Below are 24,274 nucleotides of genomic sequence, written 5' to 3'. Positions count from 1 at the left end.
AAGTCTCAATGGGTCAAAAGGAAGCAGTGTAAGTTGGGGATGAGGTGGAAAAGGGAAAATTCTCCCTTCCTATTGCTTGTCTAGCATCAGCTTCTAACTAATCAAAGGAGGAACTGCTAATCACTAAACTGGTTGGTCAGATTCCCAGTGTGGACTGAGCCATGTTTATTGGAGAGCAGAATAACTCTTCTTTAAAAGGTGGGGGGCACCTGGGTGGCTCAGTTGGTTAAGCCTCTGGCTCTTGATTTTGGCTTAGGTTATGATTTTACAGTTCATGGGATTGAGTCTGGCTCTGTGCTGACAGTGTGAAGCCTGCTTGAGATTCTCTCTCTTCCTCTCTCTCTCTCTCTGCCCCTCCCCCACTCTCACCCTCTCCCTTTCTCTCTCTCTCAAAATAAATAAGTATTTTTAAAAATGTTTTTAAATTAATAAATGAAAGGCTGTACCTCTCTGCCCCCTCCTTATTCCAAGAAGTTGGACATATCTGTACGCTGTATTCTGTTTTTGTGGTGCCCACTTGCCATATGTGTCTGACCAGGGACCACTTGGTTCCCTCCCTCACCCATATTTCCCTGTTTCTTCCTCTAGATGGCTCAGAGGCCACTTGTGGGAAAGATAAGACATAACAGTTGTTGTCCTTGAGCATCAGTCTCTTGCTTTCTCCACAGGAGTTCTGAGCACTAGCTTAAGTAATTCATTAATTAATTGAATAAATATTTATTAGGCCCCTCTTAGGGAGATGCTACTAGTGATAAAAAAATCTCTAAAAATATTATCTCGTGTTGAACTTATGGGTGATTTTTACTTTGATCTTTTCTTCAAATTTTCTGTAGGGAATCAGTAAACTTTAAAAAATGCATATACAAATGAGATTCATACACACATAACAACTATATTGAAATGGAGAAGATTCTGGGTTTATGTGTGGGGAAGTAACTGACATCTTGGATAGCATCTGTCTTCTAATTTGAACTTTCTCTGTAGCTTTTTATGGTGGAGCTTACTGAACCCCTCACTCAGAATCATATGGATGGGAGGAAGGCCATATGTTAATCACTTCTACTTTCCTTCCTCTGGTCAAGGACTTACTATCCCAGCGACATCTGGGTCCCCATTTTGATGCCCAAATAATCCCCTGCCAGTTATTCTGGGAGGTAAGCCCCCAGCACTGACTCCAACTTCAAAGTCCCATCCAGTGTATTGCCTGGATATGATACCTGGATGTAATACCCCACCCCCCATGGGACCAGAACCCTGCACTGAATCTCCATCCTCCTGGTGGTGGCACTTCTGGCCTACTTTGATCTTATCAGGACATCACGGGAGTGAAAAGAGCAGGCTCCAAGGTCACACTGCCAAGGTCTGACGGGTCCCACCCTGTGAATAGTGGAGCAGCTGCATTTTTCCTGCACCTCAGATTCCTTATCAACAAAAAGGGAAAGTATTATCTGCCACCTAGGGTTCTCATGAAGGTTAAATGGGACAATACGTGTTAGGGTGCTCAGCATGAGCTTGGCACATCAGGAGAGCTCAGAGATCTTCAGTTCTGCTATTACTATTATTACTCCTCTATTCAGGACATCAGTCTTTCCCCAAATGGCAGTTCAGGGATCAGATCTTATGAGCCAGGCTCAGGTCCCCAGGGACAAGCACAGGCCACCGTCCGTGGGATGGCTGCAGCCGCCTTCATTCCCATCTGCTATATCTGTCTAATTGGACATCACGGTAATCAGCTGGGCATGCCCTTCAGACACGGCCTCACCCACCTGGCTGCAAGTCCAGACACAGCGTCCTAGTTAGGTCAGGTTCCCTTGTCTGCCCTACATATTCGCCTGCCAAATGCGGTGTCTCTCTGCTTTGTCCCACACCGGCCTTTAGGAGAAAGCTATCATGCCCCATCTCATGGACATTAAAATGGGCAGAATACTTCCTCCTTCTCTTGTTGAAGCACTGTCCAGAGGCAGGGGTATGGAGAATCTCAGCAGCCCTGCTTGTTTCTAGCTCCCTGTGTCTATGGCATGGAGAGAAAGAGACTCATTTTGTGTACAGAGTGGCTTTGAGAGGGACCAAGAGAGTCTTTTTTGTAGAGTGGTAATTTTACTCCACCACACCTATACAGGTGAAAATCACTCCTGAGTCTTTCCAGTTTCTTCTTATTTCCCTTCTTGGTAGGAAAGGGGTGCTATAAGGTGGTCAGCACACACGTCTTGACCCCAAGTCCTGTCCCTATCCTGCCCCACTACACTTCCAGTCTCCTGGTCCCTAGCAGGTCAAGGACTTCCAGGAAAGGCTGGGCTCTTAACTTTCTCTGCATCCAGTTCCTTCTGACTGCTTATGGGCCCCGGTCCATCGAACATCCAACATCCCCTACCTCTTCCCTGGGGCTGATGAGCACAAGCAGGTGAGGCTGGTTCATACCCCAGCTGTACCACACACACTACCACGTCTATTTTCTCCTCAGAAACAATGGTGCTGGCACCCTCCTCATGGTGCTGTCATCAGCATAACAGGGTGTAAAAAAGTGGACACGAGTGGGTACTAAATCAATGAGAGCTCTTATGTTATGGCTCCTTCCCCTCATTCTGTACACATGTTCAAGCCCGTCTCAGTCCTATTCCCCATGCTGCCGCCTCAGAGTCTCTCACAGCCTCCTCGCTGGAGGAGCGCCAGGACACTTTGCTCTCCTCTGTCAGTGCAGATGTACCAGAGGGCCACCACCATTCCAGTGTGCCCAGGATGGACAGGTTTCCTGGGACTGGAAACTTTCAAAGCCAAAACCAGGATTGCTCTGAGCAAGGCAGGATGAACTGTTCACCCTACTCTTTCTCATCAGCTTGAATTTTCTTTTTACGATAACCACCACGGCCCCCATATGGCAACTGTGCATAGATGCATTCCAGACCGTGTCTCCCGTGACCCCTCCATTGGCACTCACCAGGTTGTGTTGACGATGCCTCTCTGATAGGTTCTCCTCCCTGACTCCCACGGCCCCACTCTTTCCATTTCTCTGGTGCTACGGCAACTCTTGCTACATAACGAAGGAATCAAAAACTTAACAACTTAAAACAGTACTATATTGTGATCTCTCAAGGTTCTGTGAGGTGACTGGGTCCAGCTGGACAGCTCTCCCTTGGGGGTCTCACATGCTGTTGCCATGTATAACAGCTGGGCTGCACCCCACCGTCCCTTGGATGGGGACAGCTGGAGCAGCTGAGCTGGTGAACCATCTCTCTATGCAACCTTTCACATGGCCACTGGGGCTTCTTACAGCACCGCTGTCTCAGGGTTCTAAGATTGAGTATTCTAAAGGGTAGGAAGTGGAAGCTACCAGTCTCTTAAAGCCTGGGCCTGGAAGTTGGCACAGCATCACTTCAGCACGGAAACTCTCACGGGAGAGGAGACATGGACCCCTCCTCTCAAGAGGACTGTCAAGGAATCTGTGGCCACACTTAATCCTCCACACTTGATGATCTCTCTTCTTCCCCCTCCTCCTCTTCCTCTCCTCCTTCTGTCAGGAATCTGTCTTAACTCTCACCTATCCCCGCCTGCCCACTCCCCATGCCTTCATGCCTTTGTCGGTGCTGTCCCTTGCCTGAAATGACCTCTCTACACTTGACCCCCAACACAGCCCTTCCCACTGGCCCAGTCTGCCTATGAGCTCCTCTTATGTATGGGGATGATTAACTCTGTGTCCCAAGGCTGGGTTGGGTGCTCCTCCGTCTTCACTGATATGGGACACTATAAGAGGTATGTGTTAGTCTCCTGTACTAGAATGCAAGAGCCTTGGCAGGGACCAAGCCTTTACCTCTAGATCTGAGGTCCTGAAGACTAGTACAGTCCAACAGACCTCCAGCACTATAGGGTTAAGAGAGGCAGGTGAATCTGTATGTTCTTTTACTGACATGGTGACTCATCCAGAAAGGTCTCAGTCTGTGGTAATAGGGCCTGACCATTTATTTGTGTTGATGAAGAGCTTTCATGTCATTGGGAGAATCTGACACATATCCAACTAGAAGTCAGCACTATCTGTATTGCTGCAAATCTGAATTGACTGGTTATATCTTTCTGTTTTCTGTAATAATGCTGAGTCACTCTTTGTATGGTCTGTTATTTAATCTGATAGACTGACACTTCTGTGGACTGAAGATCAATTTTGCTGCCCCTGATGTAATGGAATATTCGACATGGTAAGAAGTGATTGCACCCAACACTTTGGCTTCTCACATTGGGTAGACTGGGGGCAAGCCGGCTGTGTGTGTCTCCTTACTTGTATGTCCTGTTTTCCCAACTGGACCCCTGCCCTTCCACTGCCACAGTCCCATCGTTTTATTGGCCCTGTTCAGCCAGAACCACTGCACACTTAGATTGGCTTGGCAGCCAAGATGGTATTATTATGTGAATATCTCCAACCATTTCACTCTGGTCTATTGAAGAGTGAGTGATTGTGTCTTTGGTGACGTGGGTTCCTTTCTCCACCACTCCCAGAGATTTATCTCCAGAACGATTACTTTTAGGCTTCTAAAGCAAAATGTGAAGGAAAAAAGGAAGGGAAGAAGAGCACCCTGAGTGTGAGCTACAACCAGGAGTACGTTTATGGAGAAGTTTATGGAAAACCAGGGGAATTGTGTGGTGAAAGAGAAAAATGAATTTTAGGAGTATTGCTGTGAACTATACATTTTTTTCCTCAATCTTGAAGAAATATAAGTAAGAACATAAGCAGTATGTTGTAGAGTACAATGCTGACCATGATTTCCCTTTGGGACAGTATTAAACAGGATGAACAATGGGGATAGTCATGGTGTCCCAGGAATTATGGAATAAAAATAAGATGACATAATAATATTGATGTCCACTATCTTGCAAATATTTCTATGGAGCCATTCTTGTTCCTCACAGAAAACCTGTGAAGCAGCATGAGTACCGGGCTTATGTTTAGTCTCCCCAAGTAGACTTGAGACTTCCTGAGGGCTTGGAGTCTATGGCTCAAATGTTTACTGTAGTACAGATGGAGACACCTCCTTGGAAATCACAAAACAGTGATTGAAAATGGCAGCCTGCAGTACAGTTCTCAGCCATACTGGTTCCAACAGCAGAGCAGTGCTGGTGAAAATATGCTCAGGTTCAAATAAAAGGCTGTAACAATGTGTCACCTGAACCAACTTGATTGTCCACCTGATGAGACCCCTGTGTCTAATCATGGATCTGGGTGGCCTCCCGGCTCCAGGAGGACTGGCCCTTGCTCTTGCTGCATTGCCGGAGAGGAGAAAGCATGTGCCAGAAATGCTAATGAGGGGAAGCCAGCCGGTTCTCCTAGAGCCCTACTTTTCCTCCAGTGCCTTTGGTCTTCAACTCTAGCTGCAAAGCATTTCTCACAGAAAACTCTCCGAATAAAGCCATTCAGTTCACACAGTTGTCACCATGACACCCCCTTGTCCATTCCCTGAAGAGAAATGCCAAGTGCAATGTGCACTGCTCATCTGACTCCCTTTCCGAGTGGCACCGCAATCCCTAACTCAAAGCCTTCTTCTTACACAGCGGATCTGGTTACACCAGACACACCTGGCCTTCACTGGGTGAATCATCCATCCTTATGGGGCTGCACTGGGGGCAGTACACATTAACTTCATTGTACAGATGAAGAGACAGAGCGGGCCACACCGGGGTTGATGTTGAGCCCACCTGTCTCTCACTGGGAAGCCCCTTGCCCAAGTGTGGACTGAGAGGCAAATGCTGACCCTTCCCACCTGTGTAAATTTCACCTCACCAGGCTCAATGGGTGTCATTAAAAAGTAGGTGCTTAGATTTGGTGTTAAGTATAATCAGGGGCCACTGTGTGCTTTTTAACTTTGGGAGGATGGATGGAAAAGGATCTTGGGAATGTGCTAATGTTTGACGGACATTCTGACAAACGCAGGATGATAGAATCAAAGCGGGCAGTAGCAGGGAGTGATTCTGGAAACGAGGACACAGTGGGGAAGGATCCAATGTGGGAGCAGGGCAGGACCAGTGACCTGAGCAGGGGCAGGAAACCAAGGCAAGGCAGAGCAGTTAGAGGACTGTGGATTTCTGGTTGGCATCCAGACAGCTGTGAGAAGGCAGAGCTCCTGACCGTGATAACAGGACACAACACAAAAGTGGGTGGAGAAAGGAGATCCCTTCGGGAGAAACTCTTTTTGGCTGTAATCAGTAGTGGCAGCAGGCACATTTTTCTTCCTGCTACCGATGAGGAGCAACAATGAACAGGGAGCTACATGGAACAGATTTGGGCCAAGGATCAACACAAAGATGCCTTCCCTGTAGAATCATCACCCTTGTCATTGCTTCTGGGCAACATAAGCCCCAATTTTGAAGGAGTTCTGATAGGAGCACACGATCAGCAAGGACTGTGGTGACTCCTGAGGATTAAGCCTAGCCTGCTCTAAGCCTGACTACACATATTAAAAAATAGTAATGGAGTTACTATAATGATACGGCATTTTAAGATTTGATCAGGATGAGTAAAGCTGAAACTTCACTAGTTCTTTCTTTTGTCAGTGTTAAAATTTGCATCTTTTTGCAGTTCTCATATTACAGCAATTATTAGTATAGTCAAACAGCCAGAGGCCCACTAGGGAAAAGTTATGCCAGAGAAAAGGAAACAATTCAGGTTTTATTTCTTTTGTGTTTTATCATGCATGTAATTCCTTAAAGAGTGCAGAAAATAATCTGTTTTGAATGTTCCTAATTTGGAAGTACGTTCAAAATCCGATTTAGCCAGACCTTAAAAAAAATTGTATAAATCAACAGCAATTACCTAATTCTAAATTGAATCATAACCCTGAAGAAATGTACTGTCAGAACATTATAGACTCCAAGTAATCAGTGATGTATCTCTACTCTTATAAAAGGAAATAATAAAAGGAAAAAATAAAGACAAAAACGGAAAATAAAAATGAAATAACAACCCCATTTATTTCATTACTTTAATTTAACCCTCAGATAGAAAGAATGACCTCCTGTTGTATTTCAACATTTAAAATCTGGCCTATGTGCAAAGTTTGTAAAATAATTTTTAATTTTAAGAAGGTATAATTTACCAATTAGATTAATGTGTTTATTACTATTTAGAGGCTTCAAGAGTCTTATTTCTCTTAACGTCAAAAACTTCTGTAAACTTCTGGTTAATGGACTGTGTTCTGCATTTTTATTATAGCAAGAGGACCTTTGATGCTTTGCTGCATTAATGAAAGATAGTGATATTAGAACATTTTGTACATCCAATCTCTTCCTGTTTGTTAATTTGGCACTTTTTCAATCATACATTTTTGAAAATATAAGTGATTTCACATTAAAATATAAATTCATACAGCATATTTATAGTTTTAATGCATTCAGACTCCTAAAGCTATAGTCCATCACAGCATTTTAATTTATTTGATTTATATGTGTGCCCTGAGCTAATATTCTAATCATTTTTAAACTCAATTAATCTTTTTCTGGATACATTTTTAGTTTTTGACAAATTATATTACATTTGTACAAAATCTTACATTCTTTATATATTGAGCACTGTTTTGATGTATTTGCAAAATGTAAATATCCGCCTTCTCAATTTCATCCATTTGTCTAAAACACTGAGATATTGCTAGTCCAACAGGGATACTGCAGAGTGAGATTGTCCCAGATTTTCACCAGAACACTTATAAAATTCCATTTTTCTAAAGTGTTCGATTTTTAGTTATTTTGAATATGACGTGGCAAGCCATTTGTTTACTATAGGACATTGCTACTTAACCAAGTTTGAATACACTTGCACTCAGTTATGGCAATATTTTTTATAATTTACAGAGCTGCTTTTATATTATAATATCTTCTAGTGGTATTTAAAGTGTTTCTTCATGAAGACAATTATATGATATGGCTTGTTATTTGAGATGAATATACACAACATATTCTATATGTCACAGAAATCTTGGAAATCTTGAAAAGAACTTCTTTGGAAAGAATGGCACTATTGCTAGATGACTTTATACACAGACTCATCTTTTTTACGTTAGCTCATAAGATTTCACATTATCCTTAGTACTTATTTCCTTGACTCTAAAAAGACAAAAACTTGGAAGCTGTGCTCATTCCTGCATCATTTTGAGCTGAGACTATATTTTGACCCTAAATGGTGTCGATTTCCCAATTAGTTGGAACTCCAAAGAAGGAAACAGGGGCGTAGTAAAGAAGTCCTTTCCTACCAGACTTCCAATGTAGATCAGATCAGGGCATATAGTCAGCTATTGTGTTTAATATTCATTGCTAATGCAAGTTTTTACCTTTTTTGTTCTTTCTGGCATTTGGGAAGTCATATTAAGTACTACTAGCTGGAACCTGTCTTTGTCCCCAAATCAAGCCCACCTATGTCCTTTATGATAAATGATGCTATTTTCGGGATGGGGAAGATACTGGCATGACTTGGGCAAAGGGGGCATGCTGGGGAGGGTGGAGAACTAGGGTTGAGGGATGAGGGTGGGTTTTGTTGGGGCTTGGCAACAAGGCAGAGAGGTTTCAGCTGATGTAGTCAGAAAGCAGAGCCATGAGGCTTTTGAGCAGATGGTATCAGAGTTGAATATAAAGGCATTTTGTCTGGTATCAGAATCAGAATGGATTAGGAGGAGAAAAGCTAGAGACAGGGAGATAAATACTAAGGAAAAGGGAATCTCTTGTTGGGAACTTCATTATGACTAAACCAAAGTCAAGGGCCCAACCACATCTCATAAAATCATGTCCCCTCTACATCTGATAGTATCAATCTCCTATCTACATATGTTTGCCAATAAAAAAGGGGGGCATTTGTGTCATTTCTAGGAGCAGAGATACCAAAAGCTTCTAAAGGGAAGACACCAGACATTTCATCTTCAAATCTCTGGTTTTTGGAATATAGTAGGTCTTACAAAATGCTTACTAAGTGAACAAATGGAAATGAGAGTAAATAAAAATGGGAGCAAAACATGCTAGAGACTATAGTTTTTCCTGAACAAGTCAAATGATTATAGACTTTAGTTTCCTGGCCATGTATCCTTTCCTCTGAGAACTGGACAGTTGGAACAAGGGACTATTCCATCATTACCTTTCAAAAGTGACATACTGACTGAATCCCTGCTATGGACCAGAAGATGCAGGAGGGATTTGTACATTTAGCACTCTCCCATACCCAAGTGGGAAGGGAAGAACTTGCAGATAAGGGTATTCTGTGCATTCCTTCAGTTGGTAAACATGAGGCCCACATAGATATTTCCTTGTGCAATGGGAAATGCACCAGTATGGGGATTTTGGAAAAGAATCCTTCCTTAACTACAAATATGACTTATTTTCAAAGATAGCATAAAATTTTAGGAAATATCTCAGTAAAATACATGATGACAAGTTTATACACGCAGAGATATCAGTAGATCAGGAATCAAAGAAACAGGTCAGTAGTAGTAACGTATCACCTCCATCCTGGGGAATTATGGCCAGAGCCGAAAATCAGGGTGAAGTGTGGAATATCCCCAATATTCTGGGGCCATGATCAGGGAGTCTTGAAGAACTGGCTCAAGCAAAGCCAACACTTCACTACAGGATACAGAAGGGGCAACTATCGCAAATTTGGAGAGCACGTGGAGGAGCACGGAGTGAAAGTTAAAAGATCTGAGCCACAAGGTTCTGAATCCAGAGGCCTATGAATGACCATGAACCAAACATCTCTTTGAAACAAAAGGAATGGCCGTCTGGGCTGGTTTGTATGGCTGTTGCCCAAATGCTCTAGATCTCACCTTTCATTATTTTTAAGCATTTCATTAAACATATGCCTCTCTTACACAGCACATTTCTCAGGGAAGCAATGCAATAGAATGAAGGACTTGAAACAGTTGAACCCCATCACGAGCAACAGGAATGGGAAAAGTACTCACGTTCCACAAAGTAAGAGCTGGCATCAATCTTCCAGATGATCTGGCCCCGATGAGAACCATTGACTCCACGGTTCTTATAGTCCAAAAAGTTTTCTGACAAGACCTCATCTATACTCCCATGAAAGAAAGAAAGCAGAGTAGAAAAATGTATCAGCTAACAGTATATTTAGGGAAAAGAAAGAAAGAAAAAGAGCAAAGGATATTAATGCTATCTCTAACTCAACAGACGAAAAAGCACATGGAATCCAAATCAGCGAGCTAGAAGTATCCTCAGGTACCCTCTCGACCAACCCTTTGTAATACAGAGCCAATCCCTGCTCTTCAATACCTCCTGCGATCATCTAGCTGGTTTGCAAACACTTCCACAAACAGAAAATAATTGCTTCTATGGCAGGCCATTTCACTTTTGAATAGTCTTTACGTGTGTGAAATCTGAGTGCAAAAATCTTCCTCCTAAAGCTTCCAGGAATTGGTCTTGCTTTGGGTTTGTGAATGAGGCATAAAGAAAACATTCAATCACACTTTCTGTTTGGGGCCCAGCTCTCATAGACCCCACTTTATAGCATCTCTTCTCCAGCCCGGATACCTGTCATCATCTAATACCTGGGACTCATCCATGAATTTATCCATCCATCCTTCATGCACTCATGCATTCATTTGTTCATTCAACAGATACTTATCAAGACTGAACCGTCTGTCATGCTGGGAAAAATGCAAGAGCCATGGTGTTGGGCAAACTCAATATGGTCCTTTCTGAGCTAAAGCTTTCAAACAATTGAAGATGCAGACTTTATTTTTTTTTAATTTTTTTTAACATTTATTTATTTTTGAGACAGAGAGAGACAGAGCATGAACGGGGGGGGGGGGTCAGAGACAGAGGGAGACACAGAATCTGAAACAGGCTCCAGGCTCTGAGCAGTCAGCACAGAGCCCAACGCGGGGCTCGAACTCACGGACCTCGAGATCATGACCTGAGCCAAAGTCGGACGCTTAACTGACTGAGCCACCCAGGCACCCCGAGGATGCAGACTTTAAACACTAAGTGAAGAAATAAAGGTATTATTACAATTTGTGATAGGGGATGGGAAGGAAAAGAACAGGGTGCTCTAACAGGGAGTTTGAAGGAGGGAGGCCACCTGGAGTTCAGGGAAGCACTGAGGGATAAGAAGCCACAAGGGTGGAGATGGAGGGTGGGTGTGGAGGGGGCAGAGAGAGGCCTGGATGTGGTGTCCAGGACCTAAGATGACGGAGAGCCTCCTGCATGGAGGCACTAAGAGGAGCTTGTGGGGGACTGTGTACTTTTCCTTTCCTGCTCTTTCTCTGCTCATCACATTGCAGTTGCCAATATCCTCCTTAAAGTTGGTGTCCAGACAGGAACAGCGTTCCTGGAAAGGACTGATCTGTGAAGGAGAAGCTGACTGCCCCCTCTCTGGTTCCAGACCTCATGTTTTCAGTGGAGGCTAAGACAGGGATATGAATTTTACTTTGGTTATCTATGGGGCCCTGGCAGAAAGTAAACACTTGAGCTAGATGGGTTTGTGGCTTTGAGAATCCAGATCCACTGCAGTGACAGATGAATAAACAGAACTCAGGGGTTCCTGAGAGCAGGCTCCAAGTTCCAGCTCTGCCAAGAGGAGCAAGGTCATGGTTGTCCTTTTTGAAACTAAGATTGTATCTGCCTAGACTGGGAAAACAGGCAAGAAGGAGGTGAAAGAAAGGCAGGACTTGTAGCAAAGGACTCAGTTATCAAGGCTCTTTGTGCCATATACCAATGACATCGAGTTTACATCTTCAGGTCCTCCCCTGCAAAATGGGGGTGGGGTACTAATCACTGGGACCTCCTAGTGGAGGAGTAAATGAGACAACTGGTCAACGTGCTTGTGCCCTCCCATGTTGACTGCACATTTTTGGCTATCTCGTCTTTGGTAAAGATAATTGGGCACAGCAACACTATCCCTGCTTCATTAATGGCAGGCACTGTATCCCCTGGAAAATCACTTGGTTGCAAAATTTGCCAGTCTTAATATTCACAGTGTGTGCTCACAGCCCTGGTTGGGTTACTAAGATGATTGCATAATATGTCTTTTACCATAATTGCCTCATTTCTGCCAAAAAGGCATAATATTTTCCTAGCTCCCTGGGTTTTCAGTGTAGAGATTTGCCTCATTATAGCAATTCTCTAAGGAGAGGTATTTACTTGAATCTTCCACTCTGATCACCAGAATATTCATTTTAACAGTTATGATCAGGTATCCCTGTAAATAATATCTAGAAGGGATGCTCATTCATGCATTAGGTAAATGTGCAGTAAGTATCTCCTCCACTCTGGGCATTGTGCTAAACCCTGCGGACACACTGGTGAACAAGATATGGTCTATGTTCTCGGGAAGTTTCTAATAGATTTGGGGACTTATTCAAGAAAACAGGCAATTTCATTAGACTATAGTAAGTTTAAGAATAGGTTAACTATTAAGGAACCACAGCAGCACAAGGAGAACCTCAAAGAGAAAAGGATGGGATGAGTAGGTGGGAAGAATCTGCAAAGACTAATGAGGATAGCAAAATAACACACATTTTAAAGAAAACAAGATACATTTCACTGTACACATTTAAACATGACACCTTTTGGGGCACCTGGGTGGCTCAGTCGGTTGGGCGTCCGACTTCGGCTCAGGTCATGATCTCACAGTCCGTGAGTTCGAGCCCCGCATTGGGCTCTGTGCTGACAGCTCAGAGCCTGGAGCCTGTTTCAGATTCTGTGTCTCCCTCTCTCTCTGACCCTCCCCCATTCATGCTCTGTCTCTCTCTGTCTCAAAAATAAATAAACGTAAAAAAAAAAATTAAACATGACACCTTTTAAAAGACTGTCAATTGGTCCTGATAAATAGCCCATTCTCTTACATTGATAATACTTCATAACACATAGCACATAAGAAAAAAGAATAGTCGATATTCCTGCCTGAACCATCTGTGCTGAGAGGTCAACTCCTTCCCCAAAGGCATTCATTGCCAATTGTTGGAAAAGTTATTGGTCTTTGCTTGGGAATTCAAGTGTATTGTGGGGGTCAGATGCAGAGAAACAGAATCACTCCAGATATTTTATGCAGAAGGGGATTCAATGCAGAGGATTGGGTTCCTAGAGAAATGGGACTCCAGGCTGGGTCTCTGGGAACAGCCCCAGAATAACCGGTTCTCCAAGGCCCTGCTTCCACCTCACTCAGAGTGGCCTCATGGGAACTGCTCAGCTCAAGAACCTCATAGAACAGCGGTGGCCAGTGGGCAGGAGAGCAAGAGGCTGCTTCCCAGGCCACAGCGATTGCCTCTCCACCCACAGAGAGCAACCAGCCTGTAGCAAGATGGGTACCTGCCACCACCACATCACCCAGGAAGTGAGTGAGTGGATAGCAAGGCACTGCGGTGGATGGCTGAACTTTCCAAAGCCACGACTGAGGCAGCCACAGGCTAACCAGTAGGAGGAGGAACCCCACAGTTTGCTGCCTCCTTCCCTGTCTTGCACAGGTGCGCCTAATGAAGGGACCAGTGTGCATCTGGGACATGGTTGCACAGGAGTCTGAGATATACAAATTTTAGGGACAGGATTCTGCACTAGAGGAAAGCACTGGAGAAAAGAAGAGGCCTGGAATGGATGGTGGGGGCCCAGCCATGCTCTCTGCCACCCTGAGGATTGATAGGCCCTGGGCCATCTGTCCCAAGGTTCTTTTTTTCCATATTTTTTTGTCATGGTGGAAGTCATTTTGTGGGAGCAATGTTTGTGTGATTACAGGGATATTGACAACCCCTTGAAGCAGGAACATTAGGCTACCTTAGCACCTATGTGAACCTAGGTAGCTTATTTAATCCCTCTGTGTCTTTGCTTCCTCACTACAATGCGGGGATAATATCAATACCAGCTTCAAAAGTCTGTTGTGAGGACTGAATGAGTGAATACAGGTACTGGCCAGAGAACATTATTAGACATCACTAGTAAGCAGATTATTTTATATTATTTTATTTAAAATTTTTTTTTTCAACGTTTATTTATTTTTGGGACAGAGAGAGACAGAGCATGAACGGGGGAGGGGCAGAGAGAGAGGGAGACACAGAATCGGAAACAGGCTCCAGGCTCTGAGCCATCAGCCCAGAGCCCGACGCGGGGCTCGAACTCACGGACCGCGAGATCGTGACCTGGCTGAAGTCGGACGCTCAACCGACTGCGCCACCCAGGCGCCCCTATATTATTTTAACATGAATGTGAGGTGAAGAGGTGAAAAATACTTGAATAGATACATTCTCATTGACTTAGCATTCTAATGACTAGAGGTATTAGTTGTATCCTCCAACTTATGTATCCTAACTCAATTATACAAGACTGTTCCCTTAGTGTGAGTAAGCCATGGGCATTGCTGACTCTCTAACCCTAAATATAGAACTCATAAATAATTAGGTTTTATTTGTCAAAGTCAAGTAGGCATTTTCAAATGAATAACGGCAGAACTATTTTCTGGAAATGCCGATTTTTAATAAACATGCTTCTATGTACTTATTTTTGACCAGGTGATGACCTTCTTCCCACTTACTGAACTTTAAAATCTCTTTCCATGTTCCTATTGGTTTGGTAAGAAGCTTTTGTCTATAATGCACAGTTACAACGATTGAGTACCCATCTAAGGGTGAAGGCTAGGCTGAACGAAGCCTGGGAATTAAGGTAATTTGCTATCACACATCCAGAGAATAGAGCTCCCTGACAAGGTAGATCAAGACATGAAGTATTGATCAACGGGCAGTAAATGTGCAGTGTCTCATCAATTCTGCTCAATGATCCTGAGAAGAAAGTTATGTCTTCCCCTCTATTTTAGAGATAAGAAACCTAGAGCTCGGATGACAGTACATGGCTGGGGCCATACATCTGGCCAGTGGCAGGGTAGAATTCTAAACGAGGTCAAGCTGTCACTGAAACCACATGATCTTTCCCCATTCTGTGTCACCAGAGAGAGAATCCTTCGTTACTCCGTATCGAGCTCATGGCCACTCATAAAGGAGGGCAACCAAATTGGATTTCACTGATAATAACGGTAATGCTACTGTCACTGTCCCATCACTGGGTTCCTGGCTAAGGACAGCACTGGTGTTGGTGAGAGGGCCACACATGCCCGTCCACATGCAGGTGTCTCACTCTCTATGGCAGAAGAAAAGTCGTGTATTCCTGGAGCTCTAGAGGCCAGAGCTAAAAGCATCACAAACCTGGCCTCACGTGGACAGGTGGTCCACTGGCGTGGAATGATACCATACTAGGTTCCACCGAGATGTTCCTATGGGCAGCATGGGGTCTGCCGCCAGGCGAGGGCAGCTGTGTGGCCTTGGGAGCCACTGCATCGGCATTTCTTCAGTGGTGAAATGACAGATTAAATGAAATCATCACCTCTAAATCTTTAGGCCTAGAATGGTGATTCGATCTTTGGCAAGACACTGCAAATCTGACAGACACGTTACTAAGGACCTACAAATTATGAACTCTTAAGGCACACAGATAATTTTGGATTTGGAAATTATGTCTGAGATGCTATGTTGCCGAAAGTGTTGGCGTTCTGCATTAAATAACTTCACAGTTATATATGTGCAGCTACTATGAGAAGAGCAAACTGTCAAGTTAAGATCCTAAGATGACGAGCTGTGTTTACTTTTGTCTCCGTCAGAATGTCATGTTAACACAAGATCTTATTCATTCCTAGAGTTTTACGACATTCGATGCTGCTGACTGCCCCTTCCTTCCTCCGCCACCTTCTCTTGACTTCTGTGACGTGGTCTAAGTCTCCATCCCTCCTCCACCTCCTTTGTGAGCACCTCTCCTGTCCATCCCTCTGACAGAGGTGTTCCGGTCCTCTTTTCTACACAATCCACAATGACTTAATTGACTCTTGGGGTGCCAGTTACCCCAAACCTCCACCCACAGCCTGGATCTAGGGCTGAGCTCCAGATCTGCCCATTCCTTCACCTTGGATGAATGTCTTTGGATTTCTCACCTTCCCCACAAAACACTCTCCTCCTCTAATGGTTCCCTGAATGAATGAATGAATGAATGAATGACAACAGGACTCACCACTGCAGGAAGGTACAGCTTCAAAGAGCTGGTTCAAAACTAGATCTGGGGTCAAAACCCTAATTGCCTAAGGTGCTAAACAAGTAACATTTCACAATGAAAGTAGGGATGGGTGGGAGGGAGACTGTGGCAAAACTAAAGGGAGCAGACCAGGCTAAATGAGGCAGTTAATGCTTAACTTTAGCAAACTAAAGCCAAGTAGAATTACAGGCTCAGTCTGCCAAATTGAGGGCTTTTGTGAAAGAAGCTAGAAATTTGGATTTCAATGTGAAATCTCTACATTTTTCAATGTTGATAACTTATCAAATTTAAAACAATGTGGACTAAAAATATGCTTGGCGGGCTGTTATTTTGCAAGCTCTGTGTTAGATTGATGGTATCCAAACAATTTTACGCAAGAACTATTTTTTCAGCAAATTCAATTTTACCTAAGTCCAACTTAGCTAGTAACCATTACTCGTGTACAAATTTAAAAAACTATGTTTCTCCATCTTTACGATAATGCATATATTGTAAATACATCAGCCAAGCTGACTGCAAAGCCGTTAAGAGATCTAAAAATATTTCCCTCACAGCTAGTTAGTTAGATAAGATCCCCTTTAGTTTATCAGAAAAACAGTCCAGGTTGCAAAATACTTAGAACAATCCACTGGTTTCTGTGATATTCCATGTTAAATCAGCATTGTGTGTCAGAATGTGTAAATTGCTCCTTGCACAGACTGATGGCAGAAGGCCTGGTCTCCCTTGAACTTGGTGCCTGACTTGAGCGACTCCCCTTCCCCACCCAGCAACCACACCTCTGCTTGCCAGTTAACCAGCATAAATGCATCAATTTCTAACACATTCAATTCTATCATGTAAAATAGATCAAATACATTTTTTCATGGGATTTCAAATTTGTGAGATCTGTTTTCTGCAGCACACAGACTTGTGTGGCCATTTTCCTCTCAACCATCACTCTGTTCCCAGCCTGCAGTCTGCTTGCTGTCACTGTCCACTGAAGCCCGTTACATCTTTTGAATACAAAGCAGTAAGAATGGTCAAAGAACAGGTGAAAAGAGGCACATGATTACGTTGGAAACAAAGTAGAACCCCCTCCGTAGAGATGTGTGTCCTTTGCTTGTGTATATGGTGTTGCTTTGGTCTTAAAAACATACAGACTTGAAAACAGGCTTTTGATATTAACTTATTCATAATTACAAGAGCGTCTATACTTGCAAATGGTAATAACATTTGTGTTCAACCATAGCTGGCCCTTCTAACTCATGGTTTTCTTCCACTGAATAGAGATGGTAAGAGAAGCCTTAGTGAATGGGTCTCCAGTGTGTTAGAATTTGCTGTACAGGGGCGCCTGGGTTGGGTTAAGAGTCGGTTAGGAGTCCGGCTCTTGACTTCGGCTCAGGTCATGATCCCACAGTTGGTGAGTTCAAGCCCCACATCAGGCTCTGTGCTGACAGGGAGGAGCCTGATTGGGATTCTCTATCTCTCCTTCTCTCTCTGCCCCTCCCTCACTTGTGTGCTCTGTTTTTCTCTCTCTCAAAATAAATAAATAAACTTAAAAAAAAAAAAAGAATTTGGTGTATAACACATTTGGTTGTAAATTGTGCACTTTAATTAAAGTATGGAGTCTGTTGAAATATTAAAGCATACCTAAAAGTGCATTGTGAATGCTACGCTCGTTGACCACCCGACCCACGTGGCCGAGACCATTCTGTCTGCAGCACTCTGTCAGCGAGTCTGGCTAAGCGCTGTCCTACTCACCAATGAGATACATGCCAATCCAGTCTCCAGCATCCACTTCCTCCTTGATGTCCCAGTGGATCACCAGGTCCTGAGAGTGTCCTATGGAGTAGTAGGAGCTGCTGACCATAAGTGTGGAGCGGCTGTCTGAGGTGACCAGGTCGGTGTCGCTGGTGGAGCGGGGTATGGTGACGGTGCCGTGGGGGCCGGTCCTGATGGCCATGCTGTGGAACTGGCCAGGGTTGTAGCTGTGACGGAGTGGCTCCTTGCACCGGCGGCGATTCTGGGAGTTTCTAGATGGGGATGCCATGGCGGCCAGGCCTAAAAACCTGTTCTGGTACAGATTCTGTGGGGGCAAACAGACAATGAGCAGGGGTGGAAGATGCCAGCTCCACAATCACTGTCTTCCCAGGGAAAGAAGTATATGTTGGGAGAGATAGGCTGTGAGAGAGCTGCTCTCCAAGGGAGATCTGAAATACGACACAAAGCATCTTCCTAAGGGTTCACACAGGGATGGCAAGAACAAAAATGCAAGCTCCCCGAGGGGCCATGCTTTTCCATGCTCTGCTGGGGTCTGTCTCTCCCCGCTCCTTCTAGCCCACAGGGATTAGGAGGACCAAATGGCCCCGGCGGTGTGACTGCCCCCAGAGTGCCGTCCTTTGAGAAATCCAGCATCAATTCAATTGGATCCAATTTTATCCTTCTTTAGGGTTGATTATGGTTATTATCACTGAACATTTTAGTGATCCCTGCAGCCTTCGACACCCTATACACAACCCGGAATTAGAGGCGGTCCCTGCTGGGTGAGGCCACCAGTCTTGCATTACAACTCTATCCTACAGAATGTCCCAGTCATCTGAGATTTCTATTAAGGACCTCTGATACCTTAGTAATCTTCAAACACCATAATTTCCAACAAAATCCAATCTCAGAGGACCATGTCTCCCTTGGAGCCAATGTTATTGTAGAAACCATTGTATCTGATGAGAAAAAATGCATTTTTTTTTTATAATTTGCAACATTGAGGATGCCATGTGAGCTGAGCCGATACTCAGCAATAGCTGGGTTGTTTGTAGCTTTTAAAGCATGGGGAAAAAACATCGTTTTGAACTTGCACAAGGGATTCTTTTTTGAAACAAGCAAGTGTTCTGACTCCATCAAAGTATATTAAAACTGAGATTTAAATGTACATTTTTGGGGTTCCTGGCTATAAAAGTACATGCTCTTCTACAACTAATAACACTTTTGTTTTCAAGAGAAGATTAAGGCCTAAAAATGTGTTGAGTCATGCAGTTTAGATCCCAGGGGCAGTTACTTATTACACACATCAATCAAATGCAAGTTCCTGACTTTTTGTTTACACATCATGAGGACCAGGCCTCAGCGACAGTCTACTCTTTGGATTACATAAGTCTATTTAGCAGCAATTTAGGCCTGCACTTTTTCCATCTTCCAAGAACAGGGCACTTGTAAAAAGTCCATTAACCTGATGAAGCACAGTGTTGGCATTTTGTGTCTCGGTCCTTAATGGCCATGTGGCATGCCTATTCATTCATTATTTGAGTCTCTTGTTAGGCATTCTTCTGGCCCCACTGGCAGTAACCATGGAATTTACCATAGGCAGAAAAGCCAGACTTCAGAAAGCATCTCATCACACTATTGGTACCATGTGGTCATTTTTTTTTTTAATGCTTGTCATTACGACAGTATGAACATGGACAGACCACAGTGTCACCCGGAAACCAGTCTTCCTGTCAGGAAGACTGGCAAAGCCCAGGAAGCATGAGCTATCCGTGCACTTTCCAGGTGCCCTGGCTCTTTTGGGCAGTTCAGAGACCTCGGTTACCTGACCATCCTCCAGGGGCTTTGTCCAGAGACTTTTGTAAATCTCCAACGAAGAAAGGCTGCTGCTAGAGCATAAGATTTCTGCAGTTTATATAAACTTCATGTGGACTGATAACATCTTAAAGTATTATGGAGATTAAAAACAACTAGGAATTAAATACTCAAGAATATAATTGCAAGTTAAACCAAAGTTGGTGCAGCACCTACCAAGTTCCAACCTGTGTATTCCAAGACGATTTACTTAATTAATCCTTCTGGTCCTCAGTGACCATTTGTAAATGCGCTGTTGTCAGAACTTACTGAGATAGTGCAAATCAAGCCCTTAGCATAGTGAGTACTCAACAAATGAAAATCTACTACTAAAATACTACTGATATTGCTTTACTAAAAAAGCCTCACTGAAACACAGGTCTTGGGCAGTTGGCCAGGCTCATTGACTGGCCAAGAGTCCCCTCACACCATCCCCAGAGCCCTCATACTTAAATCCTCCTGCAACAAACCCACAAATCATTTCTAGTCATGGGCCTGCAGGTTTCATCACAAAACTGAAATTCCAAACATTAAACAGTCTAGTGTATTTGTAAAGGTATCATACCAATTTTTTGGAGGGGAGCGTCCCTTTATCTGAAAAGTTTGTGTTTGAAAAAGGGCATTTATGCATTAATGTTGAGGCAGAGGGATTTTTATTGACATAGTATCAGTCACGGCCTCAAAAGAGATTATAGAGAGCTTTTCTTTTGTTGAAGACACTTGTGCTGTGGTATTTTTATCAGAATTCCCTGGAAACCAGGCAACTCTCCTGAAACTGTCAAGTTACACCAGTGATCCCTGTCCACGTGGTAGGAACTAAGGCATAGAAGGAAACATTAGTCAAGGACGACATTTGTCAGTAATTTACTTGATTGGAATAATGGTATTTGCCTGGAATAAGAAGGGTGACCTTGGAGCTGTTCCTTGAAGGCTGCACTCTCCCACCCCTGTCTTTGCCCACATTCTCTCCGTTTGTACTTGCAGCAGAAATGGTATTCCTGCTTCAAGATTACGCTCCAGCACCAACTCTGCTATAACCTCTCCTTCCAGCCTTTTCCCATTCCTGAAAACATGGGCCTCTGCTCCCTGATCCCACAGGAATCCCCTTCCCCTGCAGAGATCCTTACTGTATTATTGCTAGTTGACCTGTTCATGTGCATCCCTATGCTGTGAAGACTTGAAGCCAGTGTTCCCTGCTCTTTATATCCCCTGGAACTGGCATGGTTCCTGGTGCACACACACACACACACACACACACACACGCGTGCAGAACTTCAAAACTTTAATTAATATGATGGATTTTCTTCAATCATGTCATTTCTTTTTGCAGAAAGTGTTTAAGTTTGCCATTAAAAATAGATAAAATACAGAAAGACATGACAAGTTAGTAGATAGTGCAGAGAGAGAAGAAAATAGAGACAAAAAGTTATGTACAAAGGCTAACATAAAACTAAATGCCATCATGTCCCTAAACAGGTGTTAGTTATCGTTAAAGACTCACGACAGCTGCCTCTTGAACGCAGCAGGTGGATAGCTGATTCCCAACGTGCGATTCCTTTGTGGCTATGTTTTCCCGGGCATTCACAAGTGTTCCTAGCTCACACTATAGACTCATCCGGGTGGAAGAAATAATTTAATCATTCTCCCTTCACATCTGAACCGTGGGAGATAGAGGTGGATCTGTCCTGTTTTTAAATGGCCGTGGATAAAAGACCACTCTCTTCCCAGACAGTGATTCCACTGTTTTACCATCTCTCAATTCTTCCTAATTGCTAAGGCAAATCTCATGGGACAGAGACCTGACTTCTCCTCCTTCCCTGCAAAGAGGAGTGGCTTTCCCATTCTCTGTATGAGGAGGATTTTAACAGTATCACTAAATTGCTTCCAGTTTTTTCTCCATCCCACTAAGTAATTCAAGTGTCTTTTATTTTCTCTTGCCTGGGTGAAGAGTAACAGACACTGATAAGAAACCAAGAGAATATTAGTCACAGTTTCAGCAACACTGTAATTTTCCAATTATTGGTTGTAATCAAGGCTCTCTGGTTGTGGGCTATGTTAAGCATAGATTTTAACTGACCCTTGAAAAAGTGAATCCAATGTGTGAGCTGCTGAGAACAATCTATCACATTGTGACCTACTTCATAGGGAGTAAGCTTGCATTTGCTGGCTGTTTTCCTATGTGCAGCAAGGATCCAACAATGATATTTTGTTTACTTGTTTTGCTTTCCAACTTAAATAACTCAAAATTGTTAAAATGTTTTTAATTAAGTGATATATTCTTGGACTTTTAAAAAATCTTGGGCCGGCCTTGCATGTTTAATGTTTTAAGTTATTCTTATGCACTATAGTAGATTAGCAAAAACAAAACCTTCTGTAAGGAGATGGAATCTTAAAGGAAAAAAATGTCACTTCTAGGGAAGGGACATGTTATCATAGATTTTTTTTTTTTTCAGAACACAGGGAGACAAAAGATTCTGCTTTGTCAATTTCTAACTGACAAAGTCATTAATAGCTTTTCTGTTTTGGAATATATAAAGTCGTGAGTGAGTACCATCTCAGAAATGAAAAGAAAGTGGACAAAAGCCATATCTACAATAGAGAAAATGATTCTTAAAAATTGCCTCTACACTAAGAAATCAAAAACAGTGAGTGGAAAACACAGGCCCTGAAGGAAACCTCATTAAAGTATATGAGACGAGGTTATAGAAACTGGCATTATTTAGCTGGAAGAAGGACCATAACAGTTTTTTGAGTTCAGGAACAGATTTTATTTTGAGCAAGTACATGCCTGAAGCTTTTTTATCCTACTCTCAGCTCTGGTTTTGCCATCAGGGGGTAATGGAACTTAAAAAAAAATTTACATGTAACTTGTCTCTTTCTACAATGGATTTGAGAAAATTTGCAACAAAAGAAACGTACAGGGAAATAGAGGAATAGAGACCTGACAGAAATTGCAAAGTAGCAATACGGAAAAGGATAATAATTATGAGCATTTACTCTATGCTGGGAGCGTGGTGCATTATCACATTAGAAACCTCCTGAGTATCACTCCTTCCTTGTCGGTGAAAACTCAGCTCAGAAAGGTGGTTAATAAACATTCCCAAGGTCCTCTTACAGTAGGAAATGGGGATGTGAGCCTGCTCTGTGTGACTGAAGTGGGCGCTTTTATCAATCTTGAACACTCTCTCCAAATTATAACCTGGGCAGATATAGTTGCAGAAACTGATTCAAATATTCCTCTGATCTTCTTGACAACCAAGAAGACATAAAGAAAGCATAGTTCTCATGATCAGAATATTAGAATTTTTGCACCCTCCGGGTTCTTTTTTTTTTTTTCAACGTTATTTTTTATTTTTGGGACAGAGAGAGACAGAGCATGAACAGGGGAGGGGCAGAGAGAGGGAGACATAGAATCGGAAACAGGCTCCAGGCTCTGAGCCATCAGCCCAGAGCCTGACGCGGGGCTCGAACTCACGGACCACGAGGTCGTGACCTGGCTGAAGCCGGACACTTAACCGACTGCGCCACCCAGGCGCCCCATCCAGGTTCTTAATAAAATGCTTCACTTTAGACTTTACATGGGGAATACCACAGGATGTGGTGAACATTATCTTTTAAAAAACTTAAAAATCACAAACAGTGGCAGATTCTCGCACAAGTTTTTGACGAAAGTCAAGGTTATAATAGAAAAGGTCTATTTGGGGCTGTGTTTAGCTGTGTTTCCTTCTGACCACATGCAAAAGCCCCTTGGGCTTATTCCACCCTTTATGCTCCAAACCTCCTGCTCTCAGTTCAGTTCCTATTCCCAATCCCACATCTCTCTGTCTGGCCTTGATGCAGATAAACCAGAGCCTGAATGACCTGTTCTATCTGCAACGGTCTTACTTATTTCTTATCAGTTCCCTTCTATTAATAAGCAAGTGCCGAAAGAACACGGGCCTTGCCCAGCTCTTCTGGATCTGCATTTCCAGCTAACGTGGTGCCTGGTGAGAAGGTAGTGAGGGCTCAGTAGATGTTCTGTCGGATGAATGAATGAGTGAGTGGATGGTTCAGAATGGGGCGTATCTTCCTCTGTGTTGCAGAGCCATGACATGATGCTTTGCTGTTTGAGTTCAGGAACCCTTCTCAGTGCCTATTTTGCCTAAAGCACAAGGCTTGTTGTCCAGAATCCCCATGACAGGCTCCTGAATGACACTGGTAAGAAGGGAGAGGTGGGGATGAGGTCCCAACCCTGGGTCCCCTTCCGCATCTCACATCCTGAGATCCAAGTCTAGCCTGTACATTCGCATGTTTGCTCACGGGACAGAGGTGGCTGATCTGACAGATCATCCAATGGCCAAGCACTTCCGAGGAGGAAAGTAGGAGGTAGCTGCAATATTACCATCTCTATCCAACTCTTTAGCTCCTGACACCTGTCCCTGAGACTGTGCCTCAAAACTGTGTTTTAAGCCTCGAAGCCATGTGTTGAAAAAGCTGTGTTTTGTGGTGGCCATTGTGCAGAGGAATATCACAGAATTACATAAACTAAATTGTGTGGGCTCCTTTTCTTTGAAGAAGAAATAGAATCCCACACATTGCTGGCTGGAAGGGAACATTAGGCGGAAGAAATTTTAATAAGCAAATCAAGCTAAGTCAAGGAATA

The 24,274-nt window shown here is 43.5% G+C and overlaps 1 protein-coding gene across 6 annotated transcripts in view; it reads right to left on the bottom strand.

Annotated features, from left to right (window-relative positions):
* The window catches only part of HECW1 (HECT, C2 and WW domain containing E3 ubiquitin protein ligase 1), a 429,509-nt gene that overhangs the window by 225,543 nt on the left and 179,692 nt on the right, over positions 1-24,274 (bottom strand). For all 6 annotated transcript variants that reach the window (XM_086697032.1, XM_086697035.1, XM_086697036.1 and 3 more), the window contains 2 exons: positions 17,779-18,103; positions 9,921-10,028 (listed from right to left, as the gene is read on the bottom strand). In XM_086697032.1, the coding sequence (XP_086553158.1) occupies positions 9,921-10,028; positions 17,779-18,103 (433 nt within the window). The remainder of the gene's footprint in view (positions 1-9,920; positions 10,029-17,778; positions 18,104-24,274) is intronic.

Source organism: Puma concolor, chromosome A2 (assembly GCF_028749965.1).
Source record: "Puma concolor isolate L17-30 chromosome A2, mPumCon1.1.hap2, whole genome shotgun sequence".
Lineage (NCBI taxonomy): Eukaryota > Metazoa > Chordata > Mammalia > Carnivora > Felidae > Puma > Puma concolor.
This window is presented reverse-complemented; position numbering and strand designations above follow the sequence as displayed.